General features: G+C 42.6%; 1 protein-coding gene across 1 annotated transcript in view; it reads right to left on the bottom strand.

The window, feature by feature from the left end:
• The window catches only part of adgrv1 (adhesion G protein-coupled receptor V1), a 735,500-nt gene that overhangs the window by 237,228 nt on the left and 483,639 nt on the right, over nucleotides 1–14,633 (bottom strand). Inside the window, exon 80 of the mRNA XM_078557559.1 lies at nucleotides 14,388–14,488. Coding sequence (XP_078413685.1) covers nucleotides 14,388–14,488 — 101 coding nt within the window. The remainder of the gene's footprint in view (nucleotides 1–14,387; nucleotides 14,489–14,633) is intronic.

Here is a 14,633-nt window from a genome sequence, read left to right as displayed (position 1 = left end):
GCACGTATCAACTTGGGCCCCCCCACACACCCTGGGATACCCCCCTTCCCCGATAACATGAAACTGATTTTTGGCCTTCTTGCCATATCGTCTGCTTGCGCTGCCAAACATGCCAGCTGTCAACAGGCTTGGAAAATTCTGCCCCCCAGCCTTTCCTAACCTTGTAACTAATATTCCACATCCCTGGAAACATTCTGATAAATTTCCCCTGCACCCTCTCAAGAATCCTCATATCTTTCCCAAAGTATGGTGACCAGAACTGGGTGCTATACTCTAGTTGGGACCTAACCAGAGCTTTATATAAGTTCAGCATAACTTCCCTGCTTCTGTACTCAACAATACCTCCCTTTATGAAGCCAAAGATACCATATGCTAACCGCCCTCCCAAAATGTCCTGCCATTTTAAAAGATCGATGCACATGCAGCCCAGGCCCCTTTGTTCCTGCGCATTATTTACAATTGTGTCATTAAGTCTATATTGCCTCTCCCCCTCCTTCTACCAAAATATATCACTCACGTTTCTCTATCAACTCGGGTGAGGTACAAGAGCCGTATTGGCCTTCTTGGAACTGCACCTCTGCATGAGCCAGCGCCTTCAGGAGAGAAAGAGAGAAAACTAAAAAGGACAAAACAGAGTCCATCACCAAGTTTAACCTTGACTTAACAATCCTATAAAAATCAAGTTCTCACTCAATTTATGAATGGTACAGGTAAAGCTCAAATTGAAACTAGGGAGGTTACTGAATAAACATGATCCACTTCCAATAAATACTGATAAATCTCCAGGGACTTTCCTACCCAGAACGAAAACACATTTCGGACCAGTACTCTCATTTCCCAGTTTTTACTGTTTTTTTCCTTCTGAGTAGGCTTAATAAGGTTATGTGATGTATTCCTGTCTTTCACCAGTGATAAATCATTTAGTTGAAATTCCATGAATCCTTTTAAAAGGGCAGATCTGCAGCAGGGTGGAATTTCTTCCTGTCACTTTACCCACACCTTGACCTCATCTCAGACCCTGTGAAAGGTCACTTTAATATTTGTTGTTGAGGGGCAGCCCTTGGAAAGACGCCCTCCTTGCTGCAGTATGCTATTTGATTCATTTCCCAGGGATACTGCTGAGTGGGTGTGTGCCTGACAACCAGCCATGGAAATCAGGTCGAAGCAATTGCGCAGCTTCACTTTCCGACTGGAGGATCTGTAAAGTTGTAGTAGCAACATTGATTTACCTTACATAGGTCAGAATTCTTTATAAGATAGGGCTTATGTGGTCATGTTTTTATGCTAGTATTATGTAGGCTGGGATGGGGAGGGGTGCAGGAGTGATGGGGGATTTGTGGAGGGGGGAGGCGGTGCCTGGTGTGCTAGTGGGAAAGAAAGTCAGGCCCATATTCAGGTTTTGGAAGAATCTTGAATGATCCAAAATCTGTTTATGGGCTGTGTCTGTATCAATTTTAGTCCCTAGACTAATATTAACAGAAAACTTCCTTTAAATCTGAAGGAATTACCTCTTTTAGCTGGCAAACTACATAGCAGTAAGTCGATAACAACATATATTGTGTGCACACCTGTTTGTATGTATGCATTAAAAGTTTCATACAAGCTGTAATACTGTTCTTAACACATTTAGCACTGAACAGGAAGTATGCTAAAGTCAGTGCTGGTGGCAGGAGCGGGGAGCCTGGTAGAGGGTGTGGGAGAGCAAAGTGTGCTAGGAATCCATTAAGATTTTGGATTGGGGAGTCATATTTAGATCTGAATGGCGTGACCTTGTAGCCTGAAGATTTTCTTGTATTTGTCCGCCGTGTGTTGGATAACTTCTGTCCAGAGGACAATCAGATGGGAGGCTCACATTACCAGTGCCTGCCCAATATTCTTTTGTGGGCTATGCCCAAGCAATTATACATGCCCAGGTGCAACAACAGAATGATTCCAGATCTATCGGGTGGATATGTGAAATATGGCTTTTGAAATCTGAACCAACTCTAATTAACAAAGCATCCAGACTGTGAAGATTATTTACAGTCCAGCTTTCAGTTTCCCACGTCCAATTTATTATGTCAATAAAATTTTTAGCAAATCTGAACACCAGCTTCCTCCATAATGTAAAGCTCCAGAATACTTTTTGTTGCATGACCAGTGTTGTCAACAATGTTAAAAAATTACTCAATTATATACTGTGTTGTGCTGCCACCTGCAGGGCACAAACAAAATGACACTTGATAAATAGTCTCAATCATTTTCACACATTTAGTAAAAACCTAAAGATTGAACCAAATAAAAATAGAAAGGTTTGGAAAAGAGGCAGGCAATCAACATCTATAAAGAGAAAAGACAAGTTAGTATTTCATGTGTAGAACCTCTATCATTTCTAATGAAATACGTACAACGCAAGGTTAATCTCTTTTTCTCTTTAGAGAGAGGTTGGTGGGCTTGCTGTGCTTTTCCAGCACATTCTACTTTTAATTCAGTTTCCATCATTTACAGTTCTTCCTTTTACTACTACGTCTTTTTTTAGGAATGCTGGTCTTGAAGAAGTCCTCTTCCTCTGTTATCATAATTTCTATTTGCCCTTGCTCACCTTGTTCATAATCATCCCTTTCAGGAAAAAGATGAGCTTACATTTCGGAAGGTAGTTTTTGCAATGCTGTTTTACTGGCATTGCCTTGCATGCAGCAGGCAGGTAACAGAGTCACAGGTGTATTGACCTCAGTTTTCCAATATGTGCTGCTTGTGTGTGCAGCTGCTTATATGATTTGGGGCCTGGCAAAAACTTACCATGAATAGGTGAAGACATTGGCCTGTGTAGCGTCCAATTTCTAGGTGCCAAATGAATGTTTGGGGTATCCTGAGCCCGATGCACTTCCAAACGCTGAATACTCCCGCCTTGTGCCTGCCTCTATCTATGTAGATTTACCACCCAGCCTCAGTGATTTTAATCTTCACCAGATTCTACTCTTCCCCACCACAGTTTGTTTATTTGACGCTCATCACCTCCCTCAACCTCATTTCCAAAATTGACTTCCCACCCATACACACAGCTACTCTGTGGATCCTGTCTTCACTTATGGCCTTGGCCCTCCTCTGATTAGGTTTCTGCCTCACCAGAAAATCAAAATGGCTTTAACCAAAAACACAAACAAAATTCTATGTGATGAATTACCCCTCTGTGAAGCCCCTCAGCCAGTAATGCAGTTGACCACATCATCCTCTTATCATGCTTCCTTTCCATTGTTTAGCTTCATTGGAATTGCTTTCACATCATCTTACTTATCTAATAATAGCCAGAGCACCTACAGCAGTAGCTTCCCTTCCTGTCCTCCTGAGTCTTCCAATGATGCCCTCCTTTTGCTCGCCTATATGCTGCACCTTGGTGAATTAATCTGCAGATGCAAGGTCAGCTTTCACATGTGTTCTATCTTCCCTCCACTTTCCTCAACCTTTCCACTGCTCTGTGTTATCAGACTTATTGTCCAACATCTAGGGTTGAATTTTCTAGGCTTGCCATGAGCAGGAACAGAGAGAGACGGGCCCAAAATACTGGTGTTGGGGGTGTGATGGTTTTGCGATTCCATTGCTGGTACTTCCAAGTTTGGCAGGGCAGGGAGATGGCAGGATCGCAATTCTGATTGTTCCCTGATTAAGGCCAATTCGAGTATTTGGAAAGATCATTAAAAGCTCGTTAATGGGGGAATTGAAAGTTTCATAGGAGATACACGAGCTACACACACTGTCTGCAGCACACTAGGCGAAAGGAGACAGATACATTGTGTGAAGACAGTCATGGCCGCCCTAGGAAATTGCTACAGAGACATAAAAGTTTTCAATGGAGCAGATGGGGGCTTTGTAATTGGGAACAAGGTATGCTTGGTGTTACACAGGTGCCAGGGAGTGTGTGCAGTTAATGCTAGGGCACTGCAGGGGGTGGTTACCTTCCTGGCATCACGTGGGCAGAAGAGCAATGGCTAAGGCAGCCAAGGACAATTGGGCAACCAGCTGAGCACCAGAAAGGCAGCAGCTGGCAATGGGGATATGTCTCTTGGAATTTGGACCCAGTGGCGAGGAGGAAGAACACTGTTTTCAGGAAGGACGGAACCCTGGATATCAGGAGGGCAGAGGACAGGAACAATGAACAGGAAGGACATGGAAGCCTTCCCCTCAGTATAGGATCTACCGCCAAAGACGGAGCTATCTGCAGACAACCAAAAACCAATGCCAAAGGAGACTGCGATTTTCCAGGCAGATGGTTACAGACATCTGTGACCTTGTCCCTACAGATCTGTAACATCACAGCACTGGTGGCCATGTCCTGTCAGTGGTTGTCAAAGTTACTGTGGCCTTGAATTTCTTCACCTCTGCCTCCTTTAAAGGATGAGCTGTAGATCTTGGTGGCATCTCACAAATGGCCAAACACCACTGCAGCTTCACTGATGCCAATGCTGGGCAGTACATTCAACTGAAGACAGGTGAGGCCTCACAGGGACGGAAAGCATTAGGCTTCACCTCCATCACTAATTCCCTCAAATGCAGGGTACCTTCGATTGCACCAATATGGTCATCAAGCCAGCGAGTGACCGGCCAATGAGATTCATCAACAGGAAGGGATTCCACTCCCTCAATGTTCAATTAGTCTGCGACCACAGATCAGTTTGGACTCATCCAAGGGCCAAACCTAATGGAAAATTGGGCGTCCTGGAAAAGAGAATTTTTAATCCACTGGAGTATGTCTGGTCCAAGTAAAAAGTCAGAAAAAGTTCAGAGGTACAAGAAAGATACAACGGAACTGAAGAAAATGGTTGTATATTTGGAAGAAAACTTGGAAAAACATTACATTTCCAAGGAGATATATGAAGAGATGAAAATCAAGAATGGCAAGAAAAAGTAGAAGTTCTCACAAAAGAGTGTGAGGAATCTCAAAAACAATTAGCAGAAGCACAATTAGAATGAGAGCTTGAACGATGGCACAGAGGAATTATACTCTGCCAAGGAAAAACTGATCAGTATAGAGAATCAACTTTCATATACAAAGTTGTGTTTGATAAGGAAAAACAAGAACTAATGAGAATGTCGCTCAAAGAAAGTAGAACACTTGGAAGAGAACTTGAAACACTTAAATGATGAACTCGTAGAAATAAATTCAACAAAAATGGATCTTCAATTAAAACTTGTTGCACTTCAAGAAACAGAGGTCTCTAGTAAGCATCGTGCAAATTTCCAGGAACAGAAGGAATTGCTGATGAATCTGAACAGATGCTTGAAAGGAGAATTAACAGCCAAAACTGATTAACTTGTTGAACTTTGATCCAACCTGGAGAGCATGAAAGATGAGATATACAGTATGGAAGGGCAAATCCAGATTTTAAAAGGAGAAAAAGCGATTTCTACGGAACAGATTGAAGACCTAGTGAATGAATTGAAAGAGTCTAAGCAGCAGTCAGTGACCATGGGAGAAAGATTCCGAAAAGAACTGAATGTCCAGGTGAAGTTGTTAAACTTATTTAAGAGTTCCACAGATAACTCCGAAACGAAGACAACTGAACTTACCACAGTAGTTGCTGAGCTGAATGAAAAGATTCATAAGCTTGAAGAATAACCAGAAAAGAAGAAAGTAATAAAAACATTGGCTAGGATTGTGAAACAAGTGGGAATGGAGGTTCCATTGTTGACCTTGCATGTGTCGCGGTGAGCCGCACAACAGAAGGAGGAAAAACCACTAGAGAGACGAGCACAGCATTCGTCCACGCAGGAAAAAAGTGGGATAAATCAACAACTACTTATCACCACAACTGCCAAATCAAAAAAGAGCAATTCAGTACCAAGGAATGGAAAAACAGGATGAGAAGATACCCAGGTGCCAGAGCAACCTCCAAATCAACAGAGTTTACCAGCAACAACAGAGCCTGCCACTCCTTCGACAGTAGTGCAAACGAGATATGGAAGGGTGAAAAGGCTTCCAGATCACCTGAACCTATGAACTGAGAGATTTGAAGGGGGGAGATGTGGGTAGTAATGACAATATAAATACATGGGGTAACTAGAATAGCTTGAAATACATTGGATAAAGACTTGGGGGAGGTTTGGTGTGAGGGTCTGGCACATACAGGGTTAACGTGGGACTGAGTACAGAACCACCACACACTGATGTAAGTGGACACATGACTCGCATCTAGGGGTCAGTCTGGTATTGGACACAGCCATGTGCACAAGCAAGGATGGAGACAGCTCCTAGCCTGAACCCTTTACTGTATATGTGTACATAGTTCTTGTAGTTAATAAATACATATGGTTAACCTACTTAAGACTACAAAGACTTCAGTAAGACTGACCGAACAGTATCCAACACACTACAATGAAACCAGAGCTTCATCTCTCTTCTCAGGTGGACGTAAAAGAAAGAGCAGGGGAGTTACTCCTGTGTCCTGGTCAATATTTATCATCAATCAGCATTACAAAAACGGATTATCTGATCATTATCACAATACTGTTTGTGGGGCCTTGCTGCAAATTGGCTGCTGCATTTCCTACATTATAACAACACTTCAAAAATACTTCATTGGCTGCAAAGTGCTTTGAAATGCCAAGGGGTTTTGAAAGGTGCTATATAAATGTAAATCTTTCTTTCCATTAGGAAGAATTTGAATCAAATAGTGGAGATTAAAAAATGGATATGTTGAAAATCTGTTTTATATTTAATTACGGACAGCTTTGGGTCATCTCTATGTTGCCTTCAAATCCACCCTAAAATAACATTCATGCACACAAGTCAGCACTATGTGTTTGGAGGTACCCATACTTAATAACATTGGTACCGATATCACTTGCATTGATCTACTGAAAAATAACAACTTATCTCCCTTCACTTGCTGTGAACCTAGTCATGCTCTGCATATCTTTTGGTGAATTCAGATATTTCCATTCCTTCGAATCCCAATGCAGCAGCAATAACCTATTAAACCACGCAGAATGACTAATGCCAAATTCTTTCAAATGGTTGTAAAAATAAATATGATGTCTCAGAAGGCTTGGCTGAAAGAGTGGGAGATTGCAGCAAATCAAATCAATTATCATCACGTGTGAGGGATGAAATAAGAATCCTTTGTGCTTAAAGAGAGTTAAACATTTTGAACATAAATAGCTTATTAAGTTTCAACATAGATTCATAAAATGGTTATAGCTCAGACGGATGCCATTCGGCCCATTGTGTCTGTGCCAGCTCTCTGCAAGAGCAATTCACCAAGCCCCACTGCACCACCCCCTTTTTCTTGGTAGCCCTGCAAATTTTTTCTCTTCAGATAATTGTCCAATACTACTTTGAAAACCATAATTGAACCTGCCTGCAGCACACTCTCAGACAGTGCATTCCACATTCTAATTGTTATGACGCAGCATTGTCAGGCAGATCAAATCCACAAGAGAGACTTGATCACGCGATCAAAACGGTTTTGCAATTTGTATTTATTTTGAGATGCGTGCCCTGAATTCAGAAGTAATAAGTCCACCAAGACTTCAGAGATTTTTTTAAAAACTAAGTTAAACATTTATTAACGAAAGAAAAGATTTCAAGCACATATATAAGTCTACATATTATTACTATAATAATTCTAAAACCCCTAATTAATCTGGCTTCGAGTCACACCCCCATTAAGGCAAGGGTAAAAAAATAGATTTTAAACAGATCCAGACAAGTCAACACAATATCCTGGACAGTAGAATTCAAAGTGGCTCTTCTCAGCTTCGGTTTCTGTAGACAGCAGGCTTAATGCACAAATACTGGAGGCTTCTCACACTCACGTTAGATCTTACGATGCCTTCCATGACACATAGCCTCATTCTCCTTTATACATGTTTCTCCCTTTTAATATAAATTCCATTGTTCCCATATGCCTTTGGAACTTTACCTTTCTCATAATATAAATCTTTTCATAGTGCTAATATTATCAGTAACCTTTGGGAAAAATAAACACACTGCTTGGCCTAGCTTCTGGTGTAAACATCCGACTGTCTCTTTGAAATTCAAAGTGCCCTGATTTAGCTAAAAATGCAAATTCTCTTCACCTTACATTCTAAGACTTCAGCCATGTTTATGTATTTAGCATTTCAAACCTAGCTTTTTTTGATGAGCCAAAGCCTCCAGACCAGCTGTCTCCAACTCAATTAAATCACACACACACAGAAAAAGTATCCAAACCCCACTATTAACCTGCTTTTACAATAAATCACAATAATATTTTGACAATTATTCTATTTTCATGACACTAATCACTCGCTGCGTAAAATCCTTTTTCCTTCTGTCACTGTTGCTTCTTTTGTCAATCACTTTAAATTGGTGCCCTCTGGTTCTCGATCCTTCCATCAACGGAAGAGTTTTCCCCCAATGCTCTGGACCCCTCATGACTTTGAACACCTCTTTTAAATCTTGTCTTAATCTTCACTTCTGCAAAGAAAACTGCTCCAGCTTCTCTAATATCTCGATGTAACTGAAGTTCCTTATCCCTTGACACATTCTCATGAAGCTTTTCTAAGTCTGCACTGTCATTCAATAAGATTATGGCTGATCTTCTACCTCAATGACACGTTCCCACACTATCCCCATATTCCTTGCTTCCCATAGTGTCCAAAGATCTCTCCATCTCTAACTTGAATACACTCAATGAGTGCAGAGCACCCCAGTTCTCTGAGGCAGAGAATTCCAAAGGTTCACAAGCCTATGAGTGCTCATCTCAGTCCGAAATAGTTCACCCTTTATTCTGGGATTGTGACCCCTAGTCCCAAGCTTTCCAGCCAGGGAAGCACCCTCCCAACATACAGCCTGTTAAGCCTCTTAAGAATCTTATATGTTTCAATAAGATCAGGTAGCATTCTTCTAAAATCTAGGGAATACAGGCCTATTCTACTCAATCTCTCCTCATAGGACAATCCCCTCATCCCAGGATTAAGGCTAATTAACCTTTGTTGCATTCCCTCTAAGGCAAGTGTATCCTTCTTTAGGTCAGGAAACCAAATCGCACACAATATTTGAGGTGTGGTCTCACAAAGATCATATGCAAATTACAGTTAGACTTTTTCACTCTTAGGCCCAGATTTCTGCTAGTGGGATGCACAAATATCTCATGCACGATCAACATGACCAGGCAGCAGACAATCCTCCCACTGCCTACTCATTTCCATGATTGTATGTGCAGCACAGTACTAAACCCACTGTTGCGTGGTGGTTTACCTCTGCAGGCAAGCTTGTGCATGACTGGAACCAACTGAAGTTAACTTGTGCTACATAAAGCCAGACTGCATCTCTTAAAGGCTATACTTGACTATTCTAATGCGCCCCTGCTGATCTCCCACATTTCACCTTCTGCAAACTTGAGGTCATCCAAAATGCTGCTGCCTTTGTGCTTACTTGCATCAAGCCCCAATCATCCACCATCTCTGTGTTTGCTGACCTATATTGGCACCCAGTCAAGCAACACCTCAGTTTTAAAATTCCCATCTCCGTTTTTAAATCCCTCCTTGGCTTGTCTCTCCCTATTTTTGAAATCTCACTCAGCTCCACAATGCTCCAAGATATGTGCTCCTCTAAATCTGGCCTCTTCAGCATCCCCAATTTTAATTGCTCTATAATTGGTGGCTGTACCTTCGGCTGCCTAACCCTAAGCTCTCAAGTTCCCTCTCAATGCCTTGTTACTTCAGCTTTCTCTTTAAAGATACCCATTAAAACCTACCACTCAGACTAAGCTTCTGCCCACCTGCCTTAATATCACTTTATGCGGCATGGTGTGTAGTTTTGCATTATAACGCCCCTCTCAAATGCCTCAGGACCATGTTGTTATATTTAAGATGCTAAAAAAATACAAGTTGTTGTTGTTTACTAAATCAGTCTGAAACTCAATGTAAAATTCTATCATTTTTGTATTTATTCTTTCATGGGATGTGGGCACCACTGGCAATGCCAGCATTTCTTGCCCATCCCTTTCAAGGCCATTTCAGGGGAGAGTTAAGTGTCAACCACATTGCTGTGGATCTGGAGTCACATGTCGACCAGACCAGGTAAGGAGGCTGATTTCCTTCACTAAAGGACATTAGTGAACCGGATGGGTTTTTACGACAATCAATGATAGTTCCATGGTCACCATTACTGAGAATAGCTTTCAATTCCAGTTCTTTTAAAATTAAATTTAAATTCCACCAACTGCCATGGTGGGATTTGAACCCATACGCCTAGAGCATTAGCCTGGGCCTCTGGAATACTAGCCCAGTGACATTACCACCATGCTACTATCTCTACTACGGTAACTCTTCCTAAGAGGCTCTTTTGCTACAATGTAACTAAGGAACCATGTCTCATTGCATAAGGCCGGAAATAAAACAGACTGTATCAGAGTTGATTCTTTGACATACTCACCAAGCAAACCATACTGAATGCATTCCGCAAACTTGTCCTTCACAATGTTACTGCAAATTTAGTTTGCCCAATATATACAAAAAGTAAAGGTCCCCATGTTTACTGTATTACTCTTATTATACAATTCTAATTTCTTGATTTATACTCTCCTGGATACTACAATTACTCTTAGGGGGCCAATAAATACTCCCACCAATTATTTTTGTTTCTTAACTCCACTGCAACTTGATATTCTGAGCTAAGACCATTTCTTCAATTGTCTTTATTCCATTCTTTATTATTAATGAAACAAATCCTCCTTTTCCATTTTACCTATCTCTTCTAAAAATTAAGTATCCTAGGATATTCAATTCCTGACCTTATTCACCTTGCAACTATGTTTGCATAATGGCTATTTGATCAAACTCACAAATTTCAATCTGTGCAATTCATCTATTTTGATGTGAATACTTCACACATTCAAATATAGTGCCTTTAGTTTTAGCTTTTCTTTATGTTTCCGATCATGTGCATGAGATGGTCAGCTGCAAACATGGAGAACTTTGAGCAGAGAGGATAATTCAAAAGCTGTATCCCCAGACTGTAGGTGGAAAGGACTTTATAGTAGGCTTTGATCATGCCTCACTCCATATGACGGGAGGTGGTGGCGTAGTGGTTTTGTCACTGGACTAGTACCCAGAGTCCCAAGGGACTCTGGGGACCTGGGTTTGAATCCCACCAGAAAACTACAGAAAAAGGGATAAAGAATGAAACTGGATGGACCAGCCGGCATTAATCTAGGCACCGGATACAGCAATGACAAACTCGACCCTCTCGACCCTGCAAAGTCCTCCCTACTAACACCTGGGGGCTTGCGCCAAAATTGGGAGAGCTGTCTCACAGATTAGTCAAGCAACAGCCTGACATAGTCATCCTCACGGAATCATGTCTTGCAGATAATGTCTCAGACACCACCATCACCATCCCTGGGTATGTGCTGTCCCACCGGCAGGACAGACCCAGCAGAGGTGGTGGCACAGTGGTATACAGCCGGGAGGGAGTTGCACTGGGCGTCCTCAACATCAACTCTGGACCCCATGAAGTCTCATGGCATCAGGTTAAACATGGGCAAGGAAGCCTCCTATTGATTACCGCCTACCGCCCTCCAGCTGATGATTCAGTACTCCTCCATGTTGAACAATACCTGGAGGAAGCACTGAGGGTGGCAAGGGTGCAGTATGTACTCTGGGTGGGGGACTTCTATTTCCAGAGTGGCTCCGAAGCACCATCACAGACCGAGCTGGCCAAGTCCTAAAGGACATAGCTGCTAGGCTGGGTCAGCAGCAGGTGGTGAGAGAACCAACAGGAGGAAACCAACATACTTGACCTCATCCTCATCTTGCTGCCGCAGATGCACCTGTCCATGACAGTATCAGTAGGAGTGACCACCGCACAGTTCTTGTGGAGACAAAGTCCCGTCTTTACATTGAGGATAACCTCCATTGTGTTGTGTGGCACTACCACTGTGCTAGATGGGATAGATTTCGAACAGATCTAGAACTCAAGACTGGGCAACCATGGAGCACTGTGGGTCATCAGCAGCAGCAGAATTGTACTCAACCACAACCTGTAACCTCATGGTCAGGCATAACCTCAACTCTACAATTACTACAAAGCCAGGGGATCAACCCTGATTCAATGAAGAGCACAGGTGGGCTTGCCAGGAGCAGCATCAGGCATACCTAAAAATGAGGTGTAAACCTGGTAAAGCTACACCACAGGACTACTTACATGCCAAACAGCATAAGCAGCAAGCAATACGCAGAGCTAAGTGATAACACAACCAATGGATCGGATCTAAACTCTGAAGTCCTGCCACATCCAGTCGTGAATGGTGGCGGAACCCAAACAACTCACTGGAGGAAGAAGCTCCACAAATATCCTCAATCATGGGGGAGCGCAGCACAGTTAAAAAAAAAGGCTGAAGCATTTGCAACTATCTTTAGCCAGAAGTGCTGAGTGATGATCCATCTCAGCCTCCTCCAGAGGTCCCCAGCATCACAGATGCCAGTTTTCAGCCACTTCGATTCACTGCACGTGATATTAAGAAACAGTGAAGACACTGTTTAGTGCAAAGGCTATGGGGCTGAAAATATTCCAGCAATAGTACTGAAGACTTGTGCTCCAGAACTTGCTGCATCCCAGCCAAGCTGTTCCAGTACCGCTACAACACAGGCATCTACCCAGCTATGTGGGAAACTGCCCAAGTATATCCTGTACACAAGAAGGACAAATCCAACCCAGCTAATTACTGCCCCATCAGTCTACTCTTGATCATCAGTAAAGTGATGGAGGGGGTCATCAACAGTGCTATCAAGCAGCACTTGCTTAGCAATATCCTGCTCAGTGATGTTCAATTTGGTTTCCGTCAGGGTCACTCAGCTCCTGACCTCATTACAAACATGGTTCAAACATGTACAAAAGAGCTGAACTTCCGAGGTGAGTTGAGAGTGACCGCCCTTGACATCAAGGCAGCATTTGACTGAGTGTGGCATCATGGACCCCTAGCAAAACTGGAGTTAGTGGGAATCAGGGGTAATCTCTCTTCTGGTTGGAGTCATACCTAGCACAAAGGAAGATAGTTGTGGTTGTTGGAGGTCAATCATCTCAGTTCCAGGCTATCACTGCAAATGTTCCTCAGGGTAGTGTCCGAGGACCAATATCTTCAGCTGCTTCATCAATGACCTTTCTTCTATCATAAAGTCAGAAGTCGGGATGTTCGTTGATGATTCCACAATGTTCAGCACCATTCACAACTCCTCAGATACTGAAGCAGGGCATGTCCAAATACAGCAAAACTTGGACAACATCCAGGTTTGGGCTGACAAGTGGCAAGTAACGTTCGCGCCACACAAGTGCCAGGCAATGACCATCTCCAGCAAGACAGAATCTAACAATCTCCACATGACATTCAATGGCATTTCCATTGCTGAATCCTCTATCACGTCCTGGGGGTTACCATTGACCAGCTATACAAATAATGTGGCTATGAGAATAGGCTTGGAATCCTGCGGTAAATATATCATCACCCCCTGACTTCCCAAAGCCTGTTCACTATCTACAAGACACAAGTCAGGAGTGTGATGAAATACTCTCCAGTTGCCTGGATGAGTAAAGTTCCAACAGCACTCAAGAAGCTCAACACCATCCAGAAGAAAGCAGCCAGCTTGACTGGCACCCTATCCACCAATTTAAACATTCACTCCCTCCACCACTGACACATAATGGCAGCAGTGTGTACCATCAACAACATGCACTGCAGGAACTCACCAAGGCTCCTTAGGCAGCATCTTGCAAGCCCACCACCTAAAAGGGCAAGGGCAGCAGGCACATGGGAACACCACCACCTGGAAGTTCCCCTCCAACCCACACACCTTCCTGACTTGGAAATATATCGCTGTTCATTCACTGTCGCTGGGTCAAAATTCTGGAACTCCTTCCCTAACAGCACTGTGGGTGTACTTGCATCATATGGGCTGCAGCGGTTCAAGAAGGCAGCTCACCATCACCTTCTCAAGGGCAATTAGGGTTGGGCGATAAATTCTGGTTTGGCCAGCGATGCCCACATCCCATGAATGAAAAATACACATATGTTTACTCATCATGAATTTTTTATAAAGTACTTTCACTTAAATATTAAAATCCTTAATATTTACTGAAAAAAATGAAGATTTCTAATGGCTCTGCTCCTGGACTATTAGTCATGGTTTTTAGGGCAGCAATTTTGTTCCTGAATGAGCATCTGTAATAAATAGTAGTGCAGGTGTTAACCAAATACAATCTGAAAGAGAAACCCACTTTTTTCTCTCAAGTGTCATGTACAGCTGTGCAACAAAACTTACAAATAAAATCACTATATTATAAACAACATAAGACAGGGATTAATGATCACTTCATAGCACAGTACAACACATTGTTAAATCTCAATCAACACAGTTCTGATAAACATTACCTGAGTTCCTAGGCAGGCAACCATCATATGCATGAGAAGTTTGGCTGCAAACATGGAGAATCTTGAGCAGAGCAAATGACACAAAATAGCCAGGGCAAAACCTGTAGGCACAGACCATAGGTGATGTTAGAAAGAGTTTTGTATTGTGTATCGAGCATGACACTGTGTCTGTTTCCTGACTTCATGGCTTCTGCACAAACCAGTCACATCCAGATATGAATGTAGCAGTAAGAATTCCCCTTGGAG

The sequence above is a fragment of the Cetorhinus maximus genome, chromosome 2 (assembly GCF_964194155.1).
Source record: "Cetorhinus maximus chromosome 2, sCetMax3.hap1.1, whole genome shotgun sequence".
Classification (NCBI taxonomy): domain Eukaryota; kingdom Metazoa; phylum Chordata; class Chondrichthyes; order Lamniformes; family Cetorhinidae; genus Cetorhinus; species Cetorhinus maximus.
Note: the sequence above shows the minus strand (reverse complement) of the source record. Positions and strands in the feature narration are given on the sequence as shown.